The 27367-nt window shown below is 42.4% G+C and overlaps 2 protein-coding genes across 2 annotated transcripts in view; both read right to left on the bottom strand.

The window, feature by feature from the left end:
- The window catches only part of LOC110379454 (somatostatin receptor type 2), a 130146-nt gene that overhangs the window by 93955 nt on the left and 8824 nt on the right, over positions 1–27367 (bottom strand). Inside the window, exon 2 of the mRNA XM_064036165.1 lies at positions 11660–11694. The gene's annotated coding sequence lies outside the window, so the exon portion shown is untranslated. The remainder of the gene's footprint in view (positions 1–11659; positions 11695–27367) is intronic.
- On the bottom strand, positions 21231–26756 carry LOC126054839 (uncharacterized). The gene has a single exon (XM_064036122.1). It carries the CDS (start codon positions 26754–26756, stop codon positions 21231–21233), a length of 5526 nt encoding a protein of 1841 aa, XP_063892192.1.

The following is a 27367-nucleotide window of genomic DNA, read 5'->3' on the forward strand; positions in this document are numbered from 1 at the left end:
GGAATCGAATAGCGTAAGTCTATAATAGGCCTTCTTAAACACAAGTAAACCTATGTATTACGTTTGACGTTAACCTGATCTACGTCAATTGTGATACAACACGGAACATGACATTCTGTAGATTACAAACTCATACATAACTATAATATTTCAGAGACTTAGTGTTAAACTGAGTGATTACTCGACTCAACAAATGATTTAATTTTCTTTGAATACATTTTCCAGTTCGATGTTTCTCAGTTATTCTTTTATACTTTGTTGAATGAAACAACAATACGAATGCAGCTCACTGTTATAATTTCATAATGAACAAAAATATTTTTCTTTTCATTAAATCATATTTGTTCAGCGAACAGAAATAAGAATTTTAATTAATAAATAGCACCTTTTTTAATAAATTTTTACTCTGGGATTGAAATCTGTTGGAGTGGTAGATATTGTGCTCAAAGAACGAAATGTAATAAGTATTGGTATATGCTAGCATTCACAAAATTTTATGCCGCATCGATTCTATGTAATAATTTTTGAAAAGATACTTATAGAATAATAGAAAACTGTTTTTCAATTGGCCCTTTACAATAACCAAATGCATAACTTATAAGTGGGTTCCTACAGCTCAAGACGATAAACGGTATCTCATTTGTAAATCTATGCTCGTAGTAGGTAGGTACAAGGGGGTTTAGAGATCGTTCCGTTGTTACTGTAGTGAAGCTAAATTATCATAACATGAAGAGAAACAGACGTTCAGTATAGATTACACAACGAGGAAGGTTGAGCACAAATCCCTTGTAATGCATGAACCTCAGCGCGGTACATTACTCCAGCCAGCCGTGATCGCGTATCGAACACATTACACGCGTTTGTTTCAATTATATCGTCACCGCGCAGTGGAGGGTAGAAGGTGAGCTATGAAAGCTGCACAATAATTTCTCGGTCTTATTCTTTTAGCCCCATGTAGGTACACAACTGTATTTTTTACACATTCGTGAATCCAGGAATACTACAATGCTAAAAATGAATTGAATTGCATGAAATTGAAGGTTTGTAGGCCTTACCAAGTAAGATAAAAACAAACCATTATTAATAAAAACCGGCCAAGTGCGAGTCAGACTCGCGCACCGAGGGTTCCGTACAAATCCTGTATAGATAAAAAGCGAGTCTCGCGCCAACCGTTCGTCAGAACAATCATAGTTATGGTAATTTCGTGAGAGTCAAAATAGTTAATATTTTTTATTTTATAATATAACTAAAATAGTAGGCCAGTAACTTGTAAAAGTTATTTTATTAAAGTTATTTATATACAACATTTTATAGTCATCATTCAGAAATCTGATTGAAAATAACTAATTATGTCTTAAAGGTCATTGGGCATATCTCACCCGCTTTGTAAAAAGTGGCGGACATGAATCAAAGTAGTTTTAAATCTTGGAGAATATTATGACGTTTCTTTGAATATAAATATTTTATTAAAACTCCATGGAGACGAATGAATAAAAGACAAGCAGTTTCAGAGGATTGTACAGGTTGCAATGCTAGTTTTTATTGTTAAAGACTTTTCATAAAGAAAGAAGATGCCAATTCGGATGACCAGGATCTGATGAGGTTCTGGAAACCCTGAGAAATCGAGGGCAACTCTTGAATATTGTAAGCACTCATCGAGTCAAAACCAGACATGTGAGGTGTATTTTTGAGGGTACTTGTAAACAGTGAAGGTTTGGAGCTGATTTGATTATGGAGACCACAGAGAGTCGAGGGAACTCCTGAACGGTATGTTGCAACTACCACGTGTTTGGGCTTATTTTATTCGTATTGGCGAAGTTTTTTCCACATAGATAGGTTTAACTGCCATTGTGGGATCGATAGCAAAAATCAGATATAGTTATGGGAACTCCTTTACAATTTATAACGTAACCTTGTGTTGGAGCTTATATTATTTTAGGAGATGAGAATTCACTACTAATGGGATCTTTTATTTTTTTAAACATACATAGAGTTCTCTCAACTTTCTCACGTCTCCATCATCAGGTAAGCTCTAAACTTTCACTGTTTGATAGTATCACCAGACATACATCTGAGAATCAAGTTTTAATCCTATGCATGCCTACAATTTCTGATAGTTGCCCTCGATTTCTCAGGATTTCCATCATCAGATCCTGACCTGATGACAATGGAAATAAACGGCGAGTATACTCTTTCACTACAAAGAATAAATTCCCCATTGAAATGAGGAAAATATTTGATGTTTACACCTGATTTTCTCTAGATTCCCATGGTTCACATAGATGCGACTAATGCCATAGTAAATCAGAGCCTTTATCATTATACTGTGCTATATTTCGTTCGTATCCGCCGTGGGTATGGTTTCCATACTAAGGTGCCCAATGACCTTTGAATGATTTAAAAATTTTCACAGTTTAGAGGCAATTATATTTAAGAAGTGTTTGATATGAATTTCAACTTTAATATCTCTACGCGTTCATGTAAAAAAGGGTAGGTATTAAGTTTATAATTATTAAAAAAATATTTTATGTCGTGTAAGCAAAAATAATATTTTAATATTTTATGTAACTTCAAATTTATCATTTTCGCAATTTTTCCTTTATCTGTACTATATAACGCTGCTTCGTGCCGAATTTCAAGATTCTGAGTTCACGGGAAGTACCTTGTAGGTTTTGATTCCCTAGCGTGTGACGGAAATTCGTCTAAGGTGTCGGTATAACTGCTGTATCTTTTAATCGCGTTAACTTAGAAGTTTGATTTTTTTCACTGCCTAAAGGGACAATAGACCTAGGTATTTGGTATAAATTTCAATTTGATACCTTTATTCGTTCGTGAGAAATAAGGTAGTAAGTTTCATTTTATTAAAATATTTTTTTTTATATTATATAACTAAAAAAATGAGATTTTCGCAATTTTTCCTATATTTGCATTATATGACAATGCTTCATGCCAAATTTCAAGACTCTGAGTTTACGGGAAGTATCCTGTAGGTTTTGATTCCTTTGCGAGTGTCTAAAATTTGTTGAAAATATCGACATAATTGGCTGTATCTTTTGATTGGCTTGGCTTAAAAGTTTGATATTTTCAGAGCTTAAAGGGACAATAGACCTGAGTATTTCATGTGAATTTCAGCTTGATACGTCCACCCGTTCTTGAGATAAAGGGTCTTGACAGACAGACAGACAGACAGACAGACGGACAACAAAGTGATCCTATAAGGGTTCCGTTTTTTCCTTTTGAGGTACGGAACCCTAAAAAATCTGCACCTGCTCTATTGTTCATGATAATCGGAGCGATTGAGATAATTTAGCATGCGGTAGATAAATTCCGATAACAATGTAATTAGTGTATTGATTTGACCTTCTGTATCGATTGCGCTGTGACCTCCGTCCCCTCCCCCTCCCCCCGGCCGACACCCCCCGCCGCCTGCGCCGCAGACGAGACATTGAGATTCATTCCCTAAGTACTGTTTTATGTCCTCCATAGTTTATGGGGACTTTCCAATTGTCTAGCACTATTTCGGCAGAGGAATGACACTTTTATGTGTAATCACCGGAATCGATAACAAAAACTGAATAGTCATAATGAAAACCGTTTTCCATGATGTTATATATCTTACATACATATATCTACTGTTATAATTAATCGACACGAAATATTCTCTCGCTCCTTGCAATATTATATCTATACATACTTAGGCAGATTATTTACCTTTTATGAAATTCTGACGAGGGTCTGACCTACTTTCTGTTTCTATTATTATTGTACAGACAATCATAACTTTACGACTTCATAGCCGGAAGAATTACGCACAGGCGTGTATTATGTTCCTGTATACCTGATACGGTAACATCATGGCCAGGTGTTTTGACAACAACAATGTAAAAATAATTAGATTTCAACTCGAAATAACTTGGAAGAATTATTATTGTGGTGTAAACTCATGAATACTCTACAAAACAGATAAGAATCAGCATTTAAAATGAGACAAACGTTTTATTTTGAGTGACAGATTGTATGTAAAACGGTGTGTTATTATTCGGAATGTTCGTATTTAGGTATAAATAATTCAGTGGGCCACTTGGTCTCACAAACATGTTTACTGCGGTGCACTCAATGCTCGTCTGCATCGTGAATAATGTATCGATGTAGATAAGGGATGCAACCAATTGCAACCGTTTTGTGCATCCGTGTGTTCACAATGAAGATGAATGCTGTTATTCCAGTATGTTTTTACACAAGCCAATAACGAGGATTCGTATAGATCAGTTTGTTTTGCACTTATTTAGGTTGAGACAAAAATACAAACACATTTGGGAGCAAAATGGTCTATTCTTTCAGTCACTGATGTAGCTTTACCGAAAGTACCTGGTCTACATTCCTTTTGATATCGGTAACGAAGGACTTCTCTTTTAAGAATATGTTTCACCAATAAGGGGTTTCCGATACAAAGAGGGATAAAGGAAGTTTAAATTAATATAATTGTTGCGTGAAAAAAAACTGAAACTTAAGAAGATAATAGCATCTACAACCTTTTATAATTAAAGTCGGAAGTAATTCGCTTAACAATAGATAACAATATACTTCGATAAAAAAAAACATCGTTAATCACTTTACTAAGCATTACAACAGTGTTAGCGTCATTATCTGTACATTGATCTGTCACTAATGCACTTATTGCACCAACTATCAAACAGCGAGACTAATGAGTGCACTCAGCGTGGCTCCCACACCGCCACTTAGAAACATGTCAATACAAATAAAAGTTCCGAGCGGGAACACAGCCGTACCGAAGATAAATCGGATGTAATGTGACAGACAATCACACAGTAAACACTTTCACTTGACAGTATATACGGGGCAAGATTATGACAAATTGTTTTCACTCAGGCACTAGTGTGGGAAACGCAGAACACACGATACGCTCCCTTTATAGCCCATCAAATGTAAGTGGACAATGTTTATAGTTAGGTCTATAATCCGGATATAAATAACTTGGCATACGTACTTTTCTAAAAAAAAACTAAATGATACCAAGCGCTTTGAAAATGATCCCCGACAAACACAACTTCAAAGTACCTCTTATGAGCTCGTTATGTAGTGTTCCTCCACGTGTGTAGATAATCGAATAATATCAATAACGATATAAGTTAGTTGTTAGCGTGTATTGAATAATTATCAGTCGCCGTCGCCGACAGTTACACAACTGCTCGCTAATTGTTGCTAACTGTTGCGATTGCTACACTTAGCAACATTATCTGCTGACAGTGCTAACTAACGATATCCGTGTTATTGTCGTGTCGTGGCCTCATCCGATGTACACATCCTAGAAAATTGATTTCTTAATCCATTTCCTTAACATTTTTATACAATCATTGCAGTCCTGACGGTTGTCTCTGGTGAACCAAAACTGTAGTATAGGCACAGAATTGATTGTTACCCAACCATAAAAATGTCGTTTTATTAATGAGTCATACGTTTATGTAAGAACTATAAATCAAACTACAATAACGGTATAGAAATAGCGTATTAACAGAGCTATTAATAATGTAACTGTTAACCGTATGAGGCATCGCGTAGTGTTGTGACTAAGTACAATACGTCACTCAGTGCCGGCTGATAGATGGTCGTGCGGTGGTCACTGTGTACATCGTTGACCTATTTAAATAATAACAAGACGTGGCGACAACCTCATTTGTTTGCGCTTGTTCCATACATACACGTAATAGATAGACCCAAGTCTAACTTGACTGACTTTTATAATATTTTAGTACTCACTTGAAACTCCAAAAGTAAGAACTATTCAGAGAAGTCTAAAAGCTTGTCAAAAATAAATATTTGAAATGTATGTTATTGTTATTTATTTTAAACAATAGACACCATTTTTAACCGACTTCCCAAAAAGGAGGAGGTTCTCAATTCGGCCGGTATGTTTTTTTTTTTTTATGTATGTACATAGATTACTCCAAGTTTATTTACGTGATTCTTTTTTTGTTCGACGCGGAATAGCTGCCAGTTGGTCCGATAGTCATCAGTTCAGGATCTGATGATGGAAACCCTGAGAAATCGAGGGCAACCTTCGAAAGTTGTAGGCATTCATAGGTTAAAAACTTGACACTCAGGTATATGCCTGAAAGCACTATTCAACAGAGAAGGTTTGGACCTGACCTGATGATGGAGACCAGAGAAGGTCGAGAGAAGTCGGCAACAGAATATGTAAAATACCTCGTATTTGGGCTTATATTTTTTGTATTGATGAGAACTTTCCACTTATATGGATAGTGACAAGTATTCGTATCACTAAAAAGTTGTAAATAATTATTTCTTCTTGTTGTTTTCTAATATCTTCACCTTAATTAGATATTAATGTGCAAAAAGCTCTTGGGACCATCTGGTTAAATGAACATTGCTAATTCCTATAGACATGCTAACAAGCCAAATATGAACGTAGGTTTTATAGTGATCCTTCTGTCATATTCATCTTGTGCCCCAGTGTCACAGCGTCCAGCAGAGGGTCTGTAAGGGTTGGGAGGTGCTCGGACGATAAATCTGCAGCAAGGCGATGTCCCTACAGGCGTGAAAAACGCAGCGTAATTAGTTTGCGTTAGAGTAATGGTGGTGTGAAGCTACATGCTCCACATTGATATACGAGCGAGACCCGCAGGAACCGATCTCGGGTACCTTCCAGTTAAATACGTCCTTGAACCTTTATTCGTTATCGCTTTCCACTTTGCGAAATAGTCGGCCGCTTCGTTTCTTAATTATTAGAGCTTTAGTATTGCATGTATCCAAAGATATTGATAACCCTTAATAACATTTTAGTTTTATTCATAGCTTACACAATAGTGAGTAACAATGTAGTTGGCTAATAAACTAGGAAACATCATTTGGGTAAATAGATGACACTATGTGTATTATGATTAGCAGTGTAAACAGTTGACCGTTACTGCATTTTCCCTGTATCCATACAAACTATTAGCAGAGCAGTGCTAATATTTGTTGACTCTAAACTAATTTACCGCGGCGGCCCCTGTGCAGCGCGATAACGCATACATGCACATATTTGCACAGGACTCGTGGAAACGCATAATGTTAGCACTTCACACAATGACCGCGGATAAGTACCGGCTCGAGTGGGATTATGGTTAATGTGGAGATACATTATATTTTATTAATTTAGCAAGTGAGCCGTGATTGCGGCCAGAGAGCCAAGCGAGCTAATCCTGCTTGCTGACTAACGCGTACCGTACACCGTATGGTGTTATCATTCATTAGTTCTATATACGCTTCATAGAAAGAACTTTCAGTGAAGGTAAGACACATAAATGTGTCAGGTTACTCTTACAGAGTAGAGGTAACAAAACCATTGAGCAGAGGTACTTACTCATAACATAAAAATTCAGTCGAAGTCGTAGAAGTACCAATACAATATGACGAGACGAGTTTATTTCCATTGAATATAACATAATTTTATAAAAACTCTTTAATAAAGGAAGCCTTGTTTGTCTTCATGTTATTTTTGGACATTCATAAGAAATGTTATTACAGATGTATTTTGTGGGTATCCCAATGTATTGTTTATATAAATAACAGTTGTCTGACAATAACAAATAGCTTTCATAAAACTGACTCGAGAAGAAGTTATTCGCGGGAGAAGATTCAGTAGCCAGCACACCGATCCAAAGAAAATAAGTAGTAAGTTAGAACATAACTTTATGCTTAAAAGTAAGCATCAGTTATAAAACGTTTCAAAGATATAGGTACGCATGAAACATTCAGTGTGCAAATGATGATGATATTAATTTCCCCCGGGCGGTGTGCTGACCTCCATCAAATACGAGATAAGTTGTAATCAGCAGTTGTAACACGGCATAATTGTGAGCGGTTTGACTGACGGATGAAATGAATCGCGCAGGTACAAACACCGGTATCTGTCTAATACTACAGATTAGCGCATGTAACACTGCGTGAACCTGATTGTAAATGAAAACACCTTTTTACATACTGGAAAAACAAGGCGAAAGAAAGAACCGCGGAGCACATCTTGTGTTTATTTACTTATTTATACAAAGTATAAGTAGGTTGTACAATGTATGTTAGCGGACGTCTTATCACCTTATCAATGAACAAATTCATGGGTGATGTGGACACAAACCTTACACTAACTAGCTATCACTCCCGGAAGCGTTTGCGCAGGTAAGATGTGCAAATATCTCAAGATACAGCCTTAGGCTGTAGTCACATTAGCAATATCGCTGGGAATATGCCGATTAAATTATACTCGAGAGAAACCAGATTATGAAGATATTTGTAATTACCGCGTAACTTTATCAGGACTAATTAAAGCGACCTCAATATATTGGTAAACACTTATTGATTACCCACAACATACTTGACTATTTAGTGTCAAAGTTATTCATGTGAAGGTCTTCGTTTGGCATTTGTTTATCTTTTAATTTCATACAGACAAAAACTCATTTAATTTATTGTAATCTGTGTTTGCCTTACGTAGTGACAGGTGTGAAAAAACATTGTGGGCCTCATTCAAAATATATTCTGTTGTGAGAATGTCACATTTGGCAGCTACAAATAACACGTATGTATGATGGCTTGTTCTTGAAAATAACATTTTAATTTAGTGCCGTGACTTATTATACGACTCATTACTATGTAGGTATCTGGTGGGTCGCGACATTTGCAACAAAATGCCATTAGCCGCACGCACGTGCGCCTGCTGCCAACTGTTCACCGCTACTATCGCGACCTGTCTAGTGTGAACGCTGCCTTATCTAAGACTAGCTTCTGCCCGCGACTTCGTACGCGGATCCTGTCCCTTATGCCAGCGACTACGGGGTCAGCAAAATCAAAGATCTTAATCGTCTGATATTGAATTTTAAGAGGCCGTTGACTTGAAAACAACGGAATACGCATTAGAAAAGTTCCATATATTTAATTTCTGTACTTCAACGGCAAAAGCACAGCAGACTAAACAAAACGCTGAGAACTGAACCGCAATAGACGCGACCATAGGGATAAAAGTAGTGATTCGAATTAGTCCGCATTTAAGTTATGTGTGGCAAAAATATTACACGTATTATTACGTAAAAAACATTAAATAGATGACAAAGTCGTGGTGACTTAGTGGAAGTCGTGGTGGAAGACGCACGCTCATACTTGAGAATTGGTTCTCTACCCACTAAAGGGTAGAGAACCAATCTCTCAAGTATGAGCGTGCGTCTTTGATTCCAGGTCTGGCAAGTACCTGCCAATGCAACTTTTCTAAGTTCGTATGTAGGTTATTTTCTACATATATTTTGGATACCAATGACCGTTATTTGGAAGGCATGTTAAACAGTAGGTTCCGGCTGTCATTGAACTTGGCAGTCGTTATGGGTAGTCAGACCAGTAAGCCTGACCAGTTTTACCAAGGGGTGTTGGGTTGAGCGGGTAACCGGGTTGTGGAGGTCAGATAGGCAGTCGCTCCTTGTAAAACACTGGTACTCAGTTGCATCGTGACTGGAAGTCGACTCTCCCAATTATGTATTGGGAATTACAAAGGCTCTTGAGAATGAGATATAAGCACCGCAGGACATCTGAGGCTGATGACGGGGAGTAGCTACCCGCGGGCTATATATACTGAGTTTTCCAGGGAGAGTATACTGCCCCCATCTCCGGACGGTCGGAGTGAACCATGACGGGGGTAGGTCTCAAGCCTCTGGCTTGGCTTGGCCGTCCAGAGTGGAGTCGCTAGAGCAGGGTTAGTAGCCCTGCTCGGAGAATGCCCCGTGGTAAGTGACCCACAGGGTGCGCGTAATCTGCGTTTAAAATCCGCCGAGGTATTCTCACACTTCAGCCGCTCATGTCCCTGTTGCCCTCTTGTTGCTATTCAGTGACTGATTCCCGGGGGCTTAGTAAGTGAGCTGGCGAAGTCTCCACCTGCAATTTTTACATGTATCTAATACATTGTCATCGGCAGGTGCCATAGTTCCCGTAGTTTCCCCATTCCTAGTCCATTAGCATCCCATCACAATAGCCCAAATAGTTTTCATCCACAGTTAGCAATGGTATAGCACAGAACCGGGGATTGTCTTTTTTTTAACGACGTCCACCGGGGATTGTCCTTGAGTTCATATTTCTATAGTGTATAAAGGGATAATCGTCGGTTTTGTGTCACCATACCTATTTCATGACATTCGTTTCTATACATTTCAAGTGTAGTATTGCTCTTGAAGTTCCACATCAGGTGTTCCAGATCTTGGCTCATCGCTCATGTCTGTCTTTAGACAACAGACCCGTGTCGGCGGCGCGCGTTGTTCCACGCGCTCCTCAAAGAGATGTCAGCAACCCCAGAGGGGCCCAGCAGGGCCAAGGCCTGCCGGGGCTGCGGGTTGTTCGAAAGAGGTACCGCGGCCCTAGCACATAAGGCCTACGACGGAACACGACGGCTTTTAGTCAGTAAGAGTCTGACACTCCCTCACCGCTGCTAACCCACAGCGGGAGGGGTCATTTGATGATTTTTTACGTCGTTAAAAAAAAAAAAAGGTGTTCCAGATCTTCGATGTATATACGTCAATAGAGAGTGCTTATTAGATTGAACCACTTTTGCAAAAACGTCTTATCTTTATATGCTATAGTCTAGCTGGGCTTCTGGGGTTCCACATCAGGTGTTTTACATCTTCAATTTTTATAAGTCAACAGAGAGTGCTTATCAGATTGAACAACTTTTGCTAAAACGTCACACCTCTATATGCTATAGTCTAGCTGGGCCCCTGGAGTTCCACATCAGGTGTTTTAGATCTTCAATTTGTATAAGTCAATAGAAAGTGCTTATCAAGTTGAACAACTTTTGCTAAAACGTCACACCTGTATATGGTACAGAGAAGCTGGGCTCTTGGGGTTCCACATCAGGTGTTCCAGATCTTAAAATTTATTATCTCAGCTGAAAATGCTCATCACATGAAACAATTTTTGCTATGGCACCATTTTGGTATCTCTTATAGTTTTGTTGGTCTGTTGGTGTTCTGCATCAGGTCTTCAAGTTTCGAAGATAAATTATAGCCTATATGTTGACCAGGCTTAATACTGATACAACAAAGAAAAAATCATTGAAATCCGTCCAGTAGTTCCGAAGATTAGCGTGTACAAACAAACAGACAAACAGACATACAGACATACAGACAGAATTTTTTTTTTGGATTTGTGCTCCATTACTGTTTCTAAACCCCACCCAATTATTATTTTTTTAATATATTCAATGTACAGACACAGTTTTTTTACAGATTTATTATATGTATAGATGACAGGTCGTGTAACTACATTAATTCAGTGAAGTTATAAATGCGTAATTATGTTACTTCGAATATGAGTGGCGTAGTAAATTACTTTATACAAGTAGGTCTTTTATACAAATATTGAAATTCGTGAATTAAAAATAATAAAATACCTAGACCGAATAGCAAAACGAATGTTTAGATATAAGCTACTATTCTACAAAACAATTACAATATGTCAAACTGAATAAATAACGACCCCATTACACATAAACATTAGTGAAGCTTTCGCAGAAATGACTACAAACTACAAGTTTCATTGACACATTTACGGTGAGAGCATGAGTCGCGTGTGTGTCATGATGGACGGTGGTCATATTGTCACTCACCGCTGGAGAACTGCAGCGAGTCACTGCCGCGCAATCTGGAACAAACAATATTAGAATTAATTTCAAACTGAAATGAGATGGAATGGGATGCTGTCACACCTACTTGCTTATTTATTGTTGTTGGAAAAGAATTAGCATTGAATACTACGCGGTAGGTAACACATAGAGTGTGAAGTAGTAGATAGATAAATGCATAGTATGCCAACATGAAAGTTTTGTTGTTGTTGTTGTTTATTAAAAAAAAAAAAAAGTTTAAATTAACCAATATTTTACTATAAAAAAAAATATTCAATCATCTATTGCAAAGATCAGCGAACCAACGGTGCCCGTATCGTCCAATAATCATCAATAAGTCGAACAGATCTCATCGCTACCCACACGTTATTCTCGTGTCACAACGATGCGTATTGTTTTCGCACACTTCATACAATTCAACAAATGATCGTGTGAAAGGAAACCGCAGCATTACCAATTTGTTGCGAGTTGCGACCGACTCTTCCCAAAACTGATTTGATTCAGTACCCGAAGACCTGACTGTCTAATTTGTTTATTACATGGCACTTCTGATTTACCTACTTATGAAAACTTGAATTTGTAAGTACTAAGTAAATAAATTGTGTTAAGTTTTTAATAAGTTTGTGGACTGTAAAAAGCTGAAGCATGCAGAAAATTGCTGAGTAACGGCAGTTTGTCATGCAACAATGGAAATAACTCGCGTTTCTACTATTGTAAGTTATTATTTGTGGCTATTTATTTCTCTGTACTTGTAGTAATATGTCCTTGTCGCTCGGGGCGCTTGTTCTACTTGAAAGCTTCTTAAATATACTTGTTACAGATTCTTGGAAATGAGCATATAACTTAATGTTCTTAAAATAATGAGAAATACGTTTACCGTTCAATATGTTTTGTCTGACATAATTTTATAGCAGATGTTGTACCCATTGCTTAATTCTGAACCCAGAGTTAAAAAAATAACCAAGACAAGCTTTTAAACAACACGTCTCTATTCTGTGGATATAATTATTGAATAATGCCGATATTTATTTATGTCCTCGACGCTCGAATGATTCCCATAATAAAACGGAAGCTATTTGTAACATTCGACGTCTGCGAACGTATTTATCAAGGTTATGTCAAAACAGTAGTTAGAGACCGTCTTCATCGGATTTATATTAATTAATGTTCGTTACGACATCGCCGCATGTAGGCTAACTCATAATAATAACGTCCCAAGTCGTGCTGACACCGTCTAGACACCCACTACTCACTGCAAGCATTTTTAACTTTTCTCGTGACGGGTTTATGTTCTTGGAGTTTTAATTAACTAATTGGCTTGATTACGGCCGCACGGAATTCTGTTTTACAAAAAAATTAAATTATAAATTTAAAAAAACCCCCGACCCAAAAAAAAGTACGAAACAATTATGACAAAAGGTTAAAAACGCTAAACTCTATAAAAAGCAAAAAATAACTTTTAACACTACGTAAACTAAATTTTGTCGTGTCGGGGGACCGCTATAATTCATTACTTTAGATACATGTTTTTTTTAAAACGAATGTTGTAATTAGGTAGGTATCATTTGATTTATGTAAGTATTTATGAAGGTAAAAAGCGGTCCCCCGACACGTCAAAATTTAGTTTACGTAGTGTTAAAAGTTATTTTTGCTTTTATAGAGTTTAGCGTTTTAACCTTTTGTCATAATTGTTTCACTTTTTGGGTCGGGGGTTTTTTTTTATTTATAATTTAATTTTATTTCATGCTTTTTAAAGGAGCTCCTTAATTTTTCCTTCTTTCATTTAATTAATTTTATCTTAAGATGGGGTCGCTATATGCTATCTCGGCCAAAGGAAGCTGTTTAACAATCCTCATGACAAACTGGCTCTGGGAGAATTGCACAGATTGAGAAACAATAAAGATTAACCTTTGGACATTCTAGATTTTCAGCAAAAATATAAATCGGTTTATCCGTTTCATTCCGGCATTCCAGGGTTTCATCCGCCACATCCCATTTCCAGCATCAGGTTCTCGTCAATCAGAAACATGAAGAGAACTCGTCAAGACAAATTCAACGAGCCCAAACTCGATGGGTTTACTAAGAGGCAGTTCAGGGTTACGTCTCCTACCTTCGTGCCCTAACAGCAGACCAGCTCAGTGGTTCCAAAAGACATTAGTGTTTCAAATTTCAGATCCCACATATACGTGCAACTAAACTGAGCGTGTAACATTCCTATCACATCTAGCAAACGAGCTGATGACCTTGAAGACCTGAACCGATTTCCACCAAACATAGCTAAGAACACTCCTGACTGACATACCTTTTAAACAAAAAAAACCGCATTACAATCGGATCATCCGTTTGGGAGCTACGATGCCACATACACACACACACACAGACACGTCAAACTTATAACACCCCGTCGTTTTTGCGTCGGGGGTTAAAAACACCCCTTCGTTAGTCGTAAAAATTCAACGAAATATTCACTTGTTTAACAAAAAGTAAAATATCTGATGCAGGAATTCGTAACTGGAATTTTAAAAGTCCATCCATTTCCAAGTGTCCCGGTGCTAGACCGGTTTTAAAATTGTGCACTTTTATGGGTATAACATAAACCCTTCGGCAGTATATTGTGTGGGGGATAGAAAGTCGTGCTCTGTTTGTAGTTCATATGTATGTTTAAGAGATGTGTTCCGCTTGGCGCGCGTCCAAGTCGCGGGGACAACACCGGCCGCCGCGAGGTGCACTCCGCGTCCAGCGACGTACGTAACGTACGACATCACGCAAATAATCCACTTTAATGCTGGGAACTGTGTGAAACATTCCACCAATAAATACAAGAATCAGAACAATACTGTTTGACAGTTGCAAAGAGCCCATTTCCCTAGTTTATTGTTTCCAAGTATTCATAGGCGGCGGCAGACGGAAATAGCGAATGGCTGAAACATTCCCAGAATCTCCGACAAACACAGGTGGTTTATTTCGCATAAATGTCTCAAACCGTCCACTAACAGGAATAATGTGAGATTTATTTGAATGGCTAATGTATCATTGTTATGAATGTGTTTGTGTGTGATCGTCACGTGAGACTACAGAAGTACAGTCCGGCGCGGCCGGGGCTGGGGCTGAGTTACTATACATTCACAGAATAACATATTCAACCTACAACATTTTTCACGTCCTATATCCAGCAACTGCACAATTGCGCATAACAACCGATCTCTTTTGCAACTCCAGTTAAACAGTGTTGCCACTTAAATAGCGTTTCTTTATGCAGATGTGCATACAGTTGAGCCGGCGTGCAGCCTGGCAGTGAAGAGTCGCAGGCGAGGAGCATTAATATTCAAAGGCAGAGTTGAGCAGTAACCAGTAGTGGCCACTCCAGACTTGCGAGCGCTCCCCCTGTGCAGCCGACCAGAGCGACTCGATCGCTTTGAGACTCGCTTTTCTTATACGACGAGATGTCTGGATTAAAGCAACTCCTTATTTATTTTCAGTTTGAATTTCATCGGAAATTTGTACCGATCTTTGTACAGAGGAATGGGAAATATTTTAAAAGAAAATGGAGAGCCTAACAACAGATTTTATTATTAAGCCTAACTAATCGGCTTAGCAAGAATTAGAAAAATAAAACGCTTAGGTATTTAGGCTGATACCTACTTAGCGAAAAATCCTTGATTATGAAATTAATAAAATAAGTAAATTTTACCCTAAATACACCCACTCAAACTAGTCTCGTTTATGGCGTGATATTTAAAGGGTCCTTTGCTGTGAGATGAAATCTGTCGGGAAGTGGGAGCGGCACGTGCGCCAGATTAAGTACCAGTACTGCGATTCTATAAAACTCGATCAACAACTCGCATTTCACTTCGATTCGAAATGTCATTTCATACTTTAGGGGAGGTAGGGGAGGGATGGGCACTTTTTCACAATTTATTGCATAAAAAATCAGATTTTACAGATCATTATCAACTTTTATTGCCATTTCTTATATTCGGCTAGATATAATGAAAGAGCTTTCCTAAAAATTACAATCAGTTTCAACATTACGAGATATTTAAACGGTTTTATTTAGCTCACCCTGTTTTATTATTTATTCTTGGATCAAATTTAGTAATTCAAATTACACCCTCTTCCTGTCAACCGATTGGTCTGAAATTTTGTATACACCTTTAATTAAATCCAATCTTGACAACTCACAGAAATGACAGATAGTCTATGGATGAACACCGTTACCAGTCGGTAACGTAAACTACCCAATAAAAAAAAAAAACAAAACTATGATCAGAAATCAGAATAAAAGGACCCCCCTTTTATTCTGATTTGTTCATGTCTCCCAACTGCCCATCTCTCCCCTACCTCCCCTATAGATAGACAGATTTTGACAGATCTGTCAAAATCTCGACTTTAATTTAGTTCAACTTGTCAACACGCTCGATAGTGTAGCGCTAGTGTAGTTTGACAATGTCAATCACGGTAATTAAGGTAGAATTCCGTGGGTCGCGATTGTCGCAGCCGCGCGCGACAAAAGTCAACCTATGAAAATGTATTTCACCGCTGCCGAGGGCCGCGACAGTCGCGCGCGGACGACGAATTTCGTGAGCCGCTCGCGGCCGTACGCTTCTCAACATGGTCTAGCGCTTAATAACATCTATAGAATTTTAGTAAAACCAGAATTAAATTGTTGACAATGCCGCGAGCAGCTTACGAAATTCGTCGGCCGCGCGCGACTGTCACGGGCCTCGGCAACGGTGCCATACATTTTCATAGGTTGACTATTGTCGCGTCCACGGAATTCTACCTTTAGATCGAAGTCGAAGTGAGAGTGATGTCGAAGTGAGTTGTGATATTTTATAGAATCGACATGCTGTATCGCGGTGTAAGCTTACTCTCACGCCAACTGAACGAGGCCAACATATCGTCTTATCAGTTGTATAGCGTCCCATACACGTGGAGGTGTTTAATACTATACTAAGATCAAATTACAAACGATTGATTCAAATTAGATCAGAGAATGATATAACCTGTCTACGGTTGCCAAAAATATCTAATAGAACTTGAAACATCTGTGAATATTGAGGAGATTGTATCCACCCGTACCTAAGTAAGTGAATTCCGAGTGGCTTGCGGCGCGCGTGCAGTACTAGCATGTTATCACAAAAAGCTCCGTACGTGTGTGCGCGCCCTAACGCGGCCGCTGTCTGGACAGCCGCGAGATTTATGGCGCCCAGACAAAAACTGTCGCCGCCTGAACACTGTGCAGAGGGTCGGTGCATATGCCAACCTTATCGAGACGTCCAGTTTTATAGAAAAAATACTATATTTAGAAAAGTACCACTGTGTAACATTAACTACAATTTTCATATTTATCGGCAATAAAAGCTAATACAAACACAAAAAAACATAGTACCATTTAAATGGCCATAAAGATAATATGCCTCGTTAAACAAACAGATATTAAATACCGCTCACAGTACATCACAGAGCTGCGTGAATTGTGAAATTATATGAAATATTTATTGTACTGAATATTTGAACATACGCATGATTGCCTGAACATTAATAAACAAATTCCGGCGCATTACCTCAACTGGTTAAATAATAACACTGATTTATAATGACGCCGTACAACAATCTATGCAAATTGTATATACAGACAGTTGACGAAACTGGTGTTATAGAATTATAACGATACTGTATTAGGTATTTATTGTAAAATATACCTGCTGCGTATAGATGATAAACATGTAGTTGCCGAAAAAAGGGAAAAATGCCACTTAGTTCTCCCTCGAAACCACGTTAAGATAAGCAGCCGCCAGCCCGCGCCGCACAATGGCCAATATTAAATCTTAGATTAGAAAAAAAAATGTAGGCAGCCATCTTAAGATAACTGAGCCTAGATTAATATCCTTGCTGTACAAAAACGTCTCGAAATACGAAGATGAATAATTTCGGAGTCGGACAGTTTTTGTATTCGTACTGTAGCCCTAATTAGTTTGTGAGCGACGCCGACCAACGCGCAACGTCTTAATTATTGTGACGCCTTCTATTCGTAAAAACTTCTCGACTTTTTGTATTTAAACAGCAACAAAGAATTATGCAAGTTATTTAAATTAAGCTCGGTTTTAAACGGTTTGTAGACTACGCGATTTCTTCAAAATATATTTGTGTCAGCCCTTGCCAACGCCGGTGACATTTGCGCATGAGTCAATAAAATGATCGGTCATGGAGTCACAGGATGGGGTGCGTTCTATTAATGCGCTCGACTGACCGTAACGAGCTCCAAACGTTCGGCGACTGGTCTTCGTACACTGATCGTGCTAAGAAATATTTCCCTAACATTTCTCAAACCTTTTTTCCTAAAATCACTTACTAGAGAGAATGGTACAAATTGCAAACTAGTAGCTAACTTAATCTGTTTTCAATCGTTGACTTCTAAGTGAATCGAATCCGCACGCCTAATTTCCTTCATGAGTAATTGTCTATAATGAACTCATGTGAATGAATGCTCAATTTTCCTTGTGTCGGTGCATTAGCGGCCATTGGCTAAACGAATTAATGAATGAGTTCGGATCTGGTTAATAAATGGCGCATTAATGGCGGAAATGGCCGCTACCCTCCGACCACAATATTGCGAACACGATACTCCAATACATGGGTACATATATAGTCCCTGTATTAATATTAGTTGCACATTATGTGAATGCTGTTCATTACTCGCTCTTCAATTAGCGCTCTCTAACTAATGGGTGCTAAAAGTGAGTACAAATAGGTGCTAAGTGGAATATAGGTAATTTGAGTGTATCAATTTGTGGAATATGATTTTTCTTTGATCAGTAACAAAACTGGAGTTAAACATGTAAAATAGCTAAGAATATTTTTATTTTTTTTTTCAAGTAAGCACAAAATAAGCATGGTTTCTGTTCGCAGCCGGCGGCCGGGGCTCGATGGCGCGTGTTTTGTTTGCGTTGCCCCATTTTTATTGCCCGATTGCCTTTACTGGCTTCACTTTCCTCTGAGAAAGGGAAATATTTCCAATTATTCCATATTGATTCGGCCCTATAAAAATAAGAACGATTTGAGACCGCATTTCGCTGAAAATCTTACAATAAATACACGTAATTTAATACGAAACGTTGTAGGTGTATTTTGTTAAAAATTACTCCTTCAGGGAAACGTTTCTTTTATTTTTTCCTAAAACGCAGAATAGTTGGTTACTACTTGCTAAAACACCTGACACAGAGGGAATTTCCCGAAAGCGATAGAAGGTCCCGATAACAAAAGGCTTCTTTCCCATGTCACCCTGATTGACATATTGTGGTGTTTCACTTTTACCCATTCCTACCTATGTCACTAACTGTGCGAGGTTTCACACGAAAATAAATAGTAATCCTACGATATATGTTTCTTAAACTCAGTGTGAAGAAGGAAAGAAAAAATATCATCGCAAATATATCATCATCAACATCATCCTCCTGCCCTTATTCCAATTTCATTTGGGGTCGGCGCAGCATGTTTTCTTCTTCCATACTCTTCTATCTGCCGTCATCTCACAAGTAACATTCTTTCTTACCATATCTACTTTCACACAATCCATCCATCGTTTTTTTGGTCTTCCTCTTCCAGTATGTCCGTCCACGTTCATACTCATCACCTTCCTCACAACATGACTCTCATTCCTCCGCTTCACATGCCCATACCACGACAGCCGGTTTCCACGCAGTTTTTCTGATACCGGCGCCACTTTCAAACTTCCTCTTATATATTTATCATAAATATATGATTTATGATAAATTCGATTAAAATATGTAAGTACTACATTTTATTCAGGGTCTCTCAAAATTATTGTAGTATTTTGGTTTTTTGTTTCGGCTTACACCTACTTCATTATTTTTGTAAACACATGGCATTGTGAACCAACAAGTTACACCATATAGGAACAAAGAAATACACTTACGGCAACAATTCCGGGATCAGCCGTAAAAGTTATCTTGCCATAAGGATTTAACTGCCCCTTGCTTGAAGGCGCCCGTGCGCGCTTGCCATCAAGTGTAGCTTTAATTACAGGTGTTACTTGTATTAGCGATATTACTGCTAATTGTGCGGGACGGACGTAGCTCAGAAGCAGGTACTATGGGGTGGCTTCGAGACGTTGACGCCCCGTCGGTCGCTGGTTCTTGGACGTCTGGGCGAGTGGACTGTATTTACGATGTGGCGAGAAACAGGAATTTCAGAAACAAGAATACGTTTAGACGGGTTTTAGACTTTCTGCTACTATAGGTTCAGGGATGCCGGTGAAATAATAAGTCTTCATATATTTTTCAGGAGTCTTGAAGGGACGAGCTTCGACGTACTTACCATACTACAATTACACTATTTACTTTTCACTATTTACTTGTTATACTATCAAAAATCTATACCGATGACTACGATTTGTACGGCGGCGCTTGCGCACCGAATGAGCTCGAAACTTTACCGTGACGAGCACCTCGATTTCTCGTCCCTCCGACCAACTCAGTTTTATTGACCTTTCAATTTAACAGCCGTATTACAAACAATTGGTACATGATATCATTGCAGGACACATAGCGTCAGACGCCCCATGAAGTGCGCTACTGAACTATACCACACACACCCTGCATACCTTAAGGGCTGAAATACTATAACCGAATAACTATAAAAAACTATGTGAAATCGGCCCTTAGGTGGAGACTATCTTGAGATAAAAAACAAACTATGGGGGTTATCTCAATACGAAAGGTAGTGTGTGTTAGGGCATTTCATGGGCTATCTGGCGATAGTAATCCTAACAATGTGACCTAAGCCCTAGTATTGTTAATTTGCATGTGAAATGAAAGTCAAAACACAAACATTATTTATTGTTCTGTAACTTAAACTATTGACAATATTTCTATAAATTAAGTTAGTTTTTATACAATGAGACCTAGGCTTTCAGTTAAACACTATTTCACTAATGAAAGTCTAGGTTTTTTGCTATCAAGAAATGTTTACATGGGTAAATCAGGCCTTAAACGGCAGAACTATTAGGTTAATTATACATAATTAGGTAGGTTAAGGTTACCGCTACAAAACTATTACAATTTGGTATCAAAAAATACTATAATTTACAAATTAAAGCACTATCAAAATCTGAACAGAATTCTATAACAATTTAGAAGGAGGGTGCACGTGAAAAACATACCTTGGCGCGGCTCACGGCACTTTTTGCTCATTACCCTCATCACAAAATTGTTAGAGTATAAATAGTTACGCGCATACACGAACACTCAGGCATTATGATTTTGCACTCGCGGCGCACGGATGCGTCTGTCGCGAACATCTCTCCCGCCGTGCGGCAGAGCGTAGGCACTATCACTTTCACTTTCACTATCACTATTTAGTCTATTAAACGATGACACGATGACACGATGTAGGGACTCGAAGCGTTGACCCGTAGCGATGACCCGCAGCGACGACTCGTAGCTCTGGCTCGCAGCGATGCCGCATCTCCGGCGAGCGACGGCGCGGCGATAGCGCGAGAGCGCCGCGACGCCGGTGATGCCGCACTGCCCGGTTACTTAGGCAGCGGCACGAGTTTCTTCGTCGGACGCTTTAGTATGCCACCTGCGGTGCGCACGTCAGCGGTCCGAACTTCACCATCAGCGCCCGGGTAGACGGCCACAACCCGGCCTCGCGGCCAAGTGTTGCGAGGCAGGTTGCCGTCGGCGATGAGGACGGGGTCGCCCAGCTGCAGCGCGGGGCCGCGGGCGTGCGGCTCCCGCCGGTATTGGAGCTCGGGCAGGTACTCGCGCACCCAGCGGCGCCAGAACATGTCGGCGAGTATCTGGGCGCGCCGCCAGTGCTTCTTGCTGTCGATGTCTCGCTCGTCGAACGTGCCGGGGCTCGGCAGGCGTGCCGAGCCGCCCAGCAGGAAATGGTTCGGTGTGATGGACTCGTCGTCGTCGCCGCTCACAGATACGTGGGTGAGCGGCCGGCTGTTGACGACGTACTCGACCTCGCAGAGCAGCGTCGCGAGGACCTCCTCGCGTGGGTGGCGCTCGTGCAGCGTGGCGCCTAGCGCGGTCTTAACGCACCGCACTAAGCGCTCCCAGGCGCCTCCCATGAAAGGCGCGGAAGGCGTGATGAAGCGCCAGGCGATGCCGCGTCGGCTGGCCTCCTCCTGCCAGGCCTCACGCAGCTCACGGTCAGCACCGTGCATGTTGGTGCCGTTGTCGGAGTAGATTTCGGTGGGACAGCCGCGTCGCGCTGCGAACCTGCGCAGCGCCAACACAGCTGAGTCCGCGCTGAGGCTGTGCGCGATCTCGAGGTGAACTGCCCTCGTCGTGAGACACGTGAACAGCGCCACGTATCGCTTGTGATGCTGACGACCGACGGTGACTGACAGCGGGCCGAAATAATCAAGCCCGGTGTATGTGAACGGCCTGCGGTGATGAGCTAGGCGTGTCTTCGGGTGGTCGCCGGTTGCCGGCGTCGGCGCGCGCGCGCGACGTATGCGGCAGTGCAGGCAGCGCGCGATGACTTGCTTGACTGTCGGGCGCAGGCGCACAATCCAGTAGTGCTGTCTGACCTCATTCACGACGAGCTCGGTGCCGCTGTGTTGTAGGCTACGGTGCGTCCAATCTATATATAGCTGTGTAATACGGTGATCGCCGTCTAACACAGGCGGACTCTTCACGCTTTTAGCGACTTTGTCTACAGCAGCTATGCGGCTTCGCAGTACTATAACTCCGTCGTTTAATTCTATGCGCAGCGGGTACAGCCGGCTACTACTTGCGACTGTTTCGTTACTCTCGAGACTGGCTATTTCTTGTTTAAAGGCTTCTTGTTGCACCACACGAACTAACAGCTTCTCTGCTCTTTGAATATATGTCGCGTCCAATATAATAAACTTGCGTGTGTATATTGGGGCGCGCGCAGCTTCGGCGGGCGCGCGGGGCGCTCGCACCGCTCTCGACCAATCAGGATCGTTTTCTTTGTTTTTCTTTGTTCGCTTGTAGAACGTTTTTTCTGTATGTTGTTTTCTACATAACGATATAAACTGTAGTACTCTGGCTGTGGCGCGCAGCAATCGCTCCCATCTTGAAAATCGAGCGGGGTCGGGAACGACGTCTATGAGGTTTGCTGCGCCCGCTTGTATGAGCGTGACTGTTTTTTCCTCGCCTGTCGGTTGACTGTCAGCTGGTGACTCGGTCGGCCATGTCGATGGGTCGTCGTAGAGGAACTTAGGGCCGCGGTACCACTCGTGGTCGGTATGAAAATGCGTCGGGACGTCGCGGGTGGCGGCGTCGGCTATGTTGCTTTTTGTAGGCACCCAGCGCCACTCTTCGACTCTGCTATTTTCCTCTATGGCGGCCAATCGATGTGCGACGAACGGCTTGTACGATCTGGCTCCTTTCCTTATCCATATCAGAACGGTTCTGCTGTCACTCCAGTAGGTCACGGAGGCGGGCTTGACGCTGTGTTCATATATCACTGCGGCTGCGACGCGCGTACCCATCACCGCGGCTTGTAGCTCGAGGCGCGGTATTGACAGCAGCTTCAGCGGCGCCACCTTCGCCTTCGCCATGACGAGGCTGACGTGTACGTTGTTATCACGGGTCGTTGACCTCCAGTACACCGCTGTAGCGTAGGCCTTCTCACTGGCGTCGGTGAACACGTGTACTTGTATTTCTGTAGCCTCGCTGTACCCAGGATAACAGCGCGGTATGTTTACGTTCTTCAGCTGTTCGAGATGACTTATCCACGCCCTCCACTGGCTTGACAGTTCTTCATCGAGAGGTTGATCCCAGTCGACTCCCCGCCTCCAGGCTTCTTGTAGTATTTGTTTCGCTCTGATTGTTATAGGCGAGGCGAGGCCCAGCGGGTCGTACAGCGACATAACTATCTTGAGCGCCTCTCTCTTGGTGGGCGTTTCCTTGTCGAGCAGGCCAGTAGGTAGGCGCGCGAGTTTTAAGTTGAAGCTCAGCTCGTCCGTGTGTGGCTTCCATATCACGCCGAGTACTTTCTCTGTGTTTTCTATATTTCCGAGATTAACAATCTGTGTTGTTTCTTGGCCCGGTACCAATTCACGCAGCACTTCTTCGCTGTTGGATACCCATTTCGTTAGGTCGAAGCGCGCTTTACTATGTATTTCTTGTACTATCTTGATTGTGCGCGTCGCCTCTTCTGTACTTCTGAAGCTATCCAGGTAATCGTCCATGTAATGATTCTTGACTATTGCTTCTACTGCTTCTGGGTGTTCGTTCGCATGGCGTTTAGCATTCCAGTTCTTAGCGAATATTGCTGTACACGGTGAACTTGCTGCGCCGAATATTATTGACGTCATTCGGTACTCTTCCGGCGCCCCCTCCCGCCGCTCTCCTCGCCACAGATATCGGAGAGCGTCTCTGTCTTCTGGCTTTACTTTCACCTGCATAAACATTTCAGTAATATCTCCGGAGACGGCGACGCGGTGACGTCGGAATCGCATCATCACGCCGGGCAGCGACTGCAGCAAGTCCGGACCCGTGAGCAGGTAGTCGTTCAGTGACATCCCTCTTGTCTTTGCTGCTGCGTCGTGAACTATACGAAGCTTCTCCGGTTTCATAGGGTTGAAGACGTCGAAGTGCGGTAGGTACCACGTTCTTCCCGGTGTACGTTCAAGGGGCGCTTTCTCTGCGTAGCCCTTTTCTATTAGTGAATCCATCTGCGCCATATATCTAGTCTTCAGAGCAGGATTCTTGTCGAGTTTTTTCTCTATTGATACGAGTCTATTCATCGCAGTCGCGTAGCTGTCCGGCATCTGTATCTCGTCACTCCTCCATAGCAACGCAGTCTGAAGACGTCCATCTTCCAACTGTACTATACTGCGTTGTAATATATCTTCTGCTCTCTTCTCCGGGTCAGAAGCTGGTCGGCACGGGTTGATGATGAGTGACTCGAGTGCGAAGTATTCACGAAGCTGCTTGTCTATGCTTTCCTCGGCGCCGTTCAGCTGATTGACGTAGTGCACCTGCTGTCCCAGAATCCTAGTGCGGGCTCCGTGCAGCACCCAGCCCAAGGGAGTTAACGATGCTATCGGCTGATGCTGGGGCCCTCTTCTGATGTCTGTTGCTAGGAGCAGATGCCAGTTGTCTTGCCCGATGATAATCTTCGGCGTCCCTGCGTTGTACGTCAGCTGATCTGCCAGATCAAACAGGTGCTTGCAGTCAGCGATGTCATCCTTGCTGATTGACTGCGGCGACAGGTGCAGGCGTGGTATGGTGCGCGCCCTGAAGGGTATCTTCTTCCTATGGCAGGTCGATAGCGTGAGGTCAACTCTCTTCGACATGGGCGTGTCGATAGTCACGTCGCTGATGGCGCCTATTTTCATCGGCTCGACTGGTCCCTCTGCACCGATCATGTCTGCTAGCTCTTCGTCAATCAGTGACACGGTTGAGCCGTCATCCAGCAGTGCGTAGGTGCGTACTTCTCCCGCCGGTCCGGACAGTTGCACCGGAACGATTTTCAGGAACGCTTGATTTGTGTGGTTGCGTGAACTTGCGACTATTTCTTGCGCTTCTTGTGCGACTTCAGTAGTGCTCGCCTTCTTCTTGTAGTGAAGCAGATGATGGTGTGATGCTGTGCAGCCCTCGATTCCACATCTCTTCTTCTGACATCTGTGTCCGTGCTGACGATGGCGGAGGCAGCGGAAGCACAGGTTGTGCTGCTTGGCTAGTTCCCACTTCTTGTCCGCAGAAGCCTTCACGAACTTGTGGCAGTCTAGCGATCGGTGACCATCCATCTCGCAGATGCGGCACTTCGATGCGGGCTTCTTGTCTATAGTGGTGTGTGTTCTCTGCGTCACACGTCTAAGTCCAGTAGCTTCACTGATGTTTTCAGGCGGTGCAAACGCGCTGCAGTAGCGAGCTTGTTCGGTGATGAAGTCGCTGAAGAGACCCAAGTCCGGCGTCGACTGGTACTTCTCAGTATATGTCTTGTACCACTGTACACGTAGCGAGTTCGGTAGCTTCTCTGTGAGGATGCGCATAAGCTCGGCGTTCATGAGGTAGTGTTCCTTTTTCAGCGCTCGCAGTGTGACGATGCCACTTCGTACACGGCTGGCGAAAGTGCAGATGTCCTTCGGTGCTTCTCCGCAGCGTGGCAGCCCGCGCAGTCTGTCTGTCTCCGCTTGCGCTATTGAGTCGGGGCGGCCAAACTGAAGCTCCAACTCCTTCATGATGTCATCCGGCCTGGCGTTGCCGATGAGCTCGGAACTAACTGTATCAAGCGCTCTTCCTCGCAGGCTTCTTCTCAGCCTCGCCGTATTTTCCACATCGTTGAAATATGGTCGCGTTGTCTCATAGATGGCGCGGAACGATAGCCATTCTGTATGCAATCCACTAAAGTTCGGCAGCGTCATGATGACTTTCGATGCAGCAGGGTTGTGGTACACCGGTTTCTCTTCGCTTCTATTCCCGGCTAGCGATGCGATGGCGGAGGTGAGTTCCGTGATAAACGGACGGAGCCCTTCACCCCCTGCGGTATCTTCAACTGGTTTCTTCATTGATGGAAGGGCTTCAGTATCTATGGTCTTCGAGGGGGGGGGCTCTGGCTTGTCCAGGGTACCCCGCAGTCTATGTCCTCCCTCGGCGGCGGCGTCTCTTCCAGGAGCAGTACTTATTCCACGCAGGACCGGATTCACTATAACCGCGGAGGGCTCGGGCAGGTCCAGGGTATCTGGTGGTCTATGTCCTCCCTCAGCGGCGGCGTCCTGCGGGTCTGGTTCCGGAGCTTCCTCCAACCAGGAACGGATGTACTCTTCATTGGAATTTCTATCATCCATATAATCGTCGTCCGATTCTTCCTCGGCCCTCTGAAGTGCTATTTGCGCTAGCTCCAACTTAATCTTCAATAAGTCTTCACGCGCATTTCTAATTTTTCTATTTGATGCCGTCGATCTGTGCGACGGTGCCTTAAGTTCGGTACGGGCGTCAACCCGGGTAGTCAACGGTACAGCTCGGTTGTATGTCTTGTCGCAAGCCTTCAGTGTTCCTTCTGAACTATATTCTTCAGCACTGGTTCCAGGCGGCCTCAGTGATGACGACGCTTCAGTCTGCATCAACGACGACGGCGCTGGTCGCTCTTCACCCCCTCGCGGGGTAGGGGGCGCGGTCGGTCTTCACCTTGCGGGGCAGGGGGCAGGGCGGCGCCTCACTTCCCTCTCAGCTGCGGGGCAGGGTGGTCTTCACCCCCTCGGGGAGGGGCTGCTCACTCCCTCGGTGGTGGTTGGAGAGAACGGCGGCTGGTCGTGCACGATGGGGGGTGTGCGGCGGCCTGGTCTGGCGTCGATGATCCAGGCTTGAGCGGCTCTTCCTTGCGATCTTGTCACAGGCATACTCGCTGTTTACAACTCTTCAGTATCTTCAGCTGAAGTTCCTGGCTCGCTTCCCAGGCGATCCGGGTCGCAAGGACCAAACGGATGTGCGGGACGGACGTAGCTCAGAAGCAGGTACTATGGGGTGGCTTCGAGACGTTGACGCCCCGTCGGTCGCTGGTTCTTGGACGTCTGGGCGAGTGGACTGTATTTACGATGTGGCGAGAAACAGGAATTTCAGAAACAAGAATACGTTTAGACGGGTTTTAGACTTTCTGCTACTATAGGTTCAGGGATGCCGGTGAAATAATAAGTCTTCATATATTTTCAGGAGTCTTGAAGGGACGAGCTTCGAC

The sequence above is a fragment of the Helicoverpa armigera genome, chromosome 9 (assembly GCF_030705265.1).
Source record: "Helicoverpa armigera isolate CAAS_96S chromosome 9, ASM3070526v1, whole genome shotgun sequence".
NCBI classification, from domain to species: domain Eukaryota; kingdom Metazoa; phylum Arthropoda; class Insecta; order Lepidoptera; family Noctuidae; genus Helicoverpa; species Helicoverpa armigera.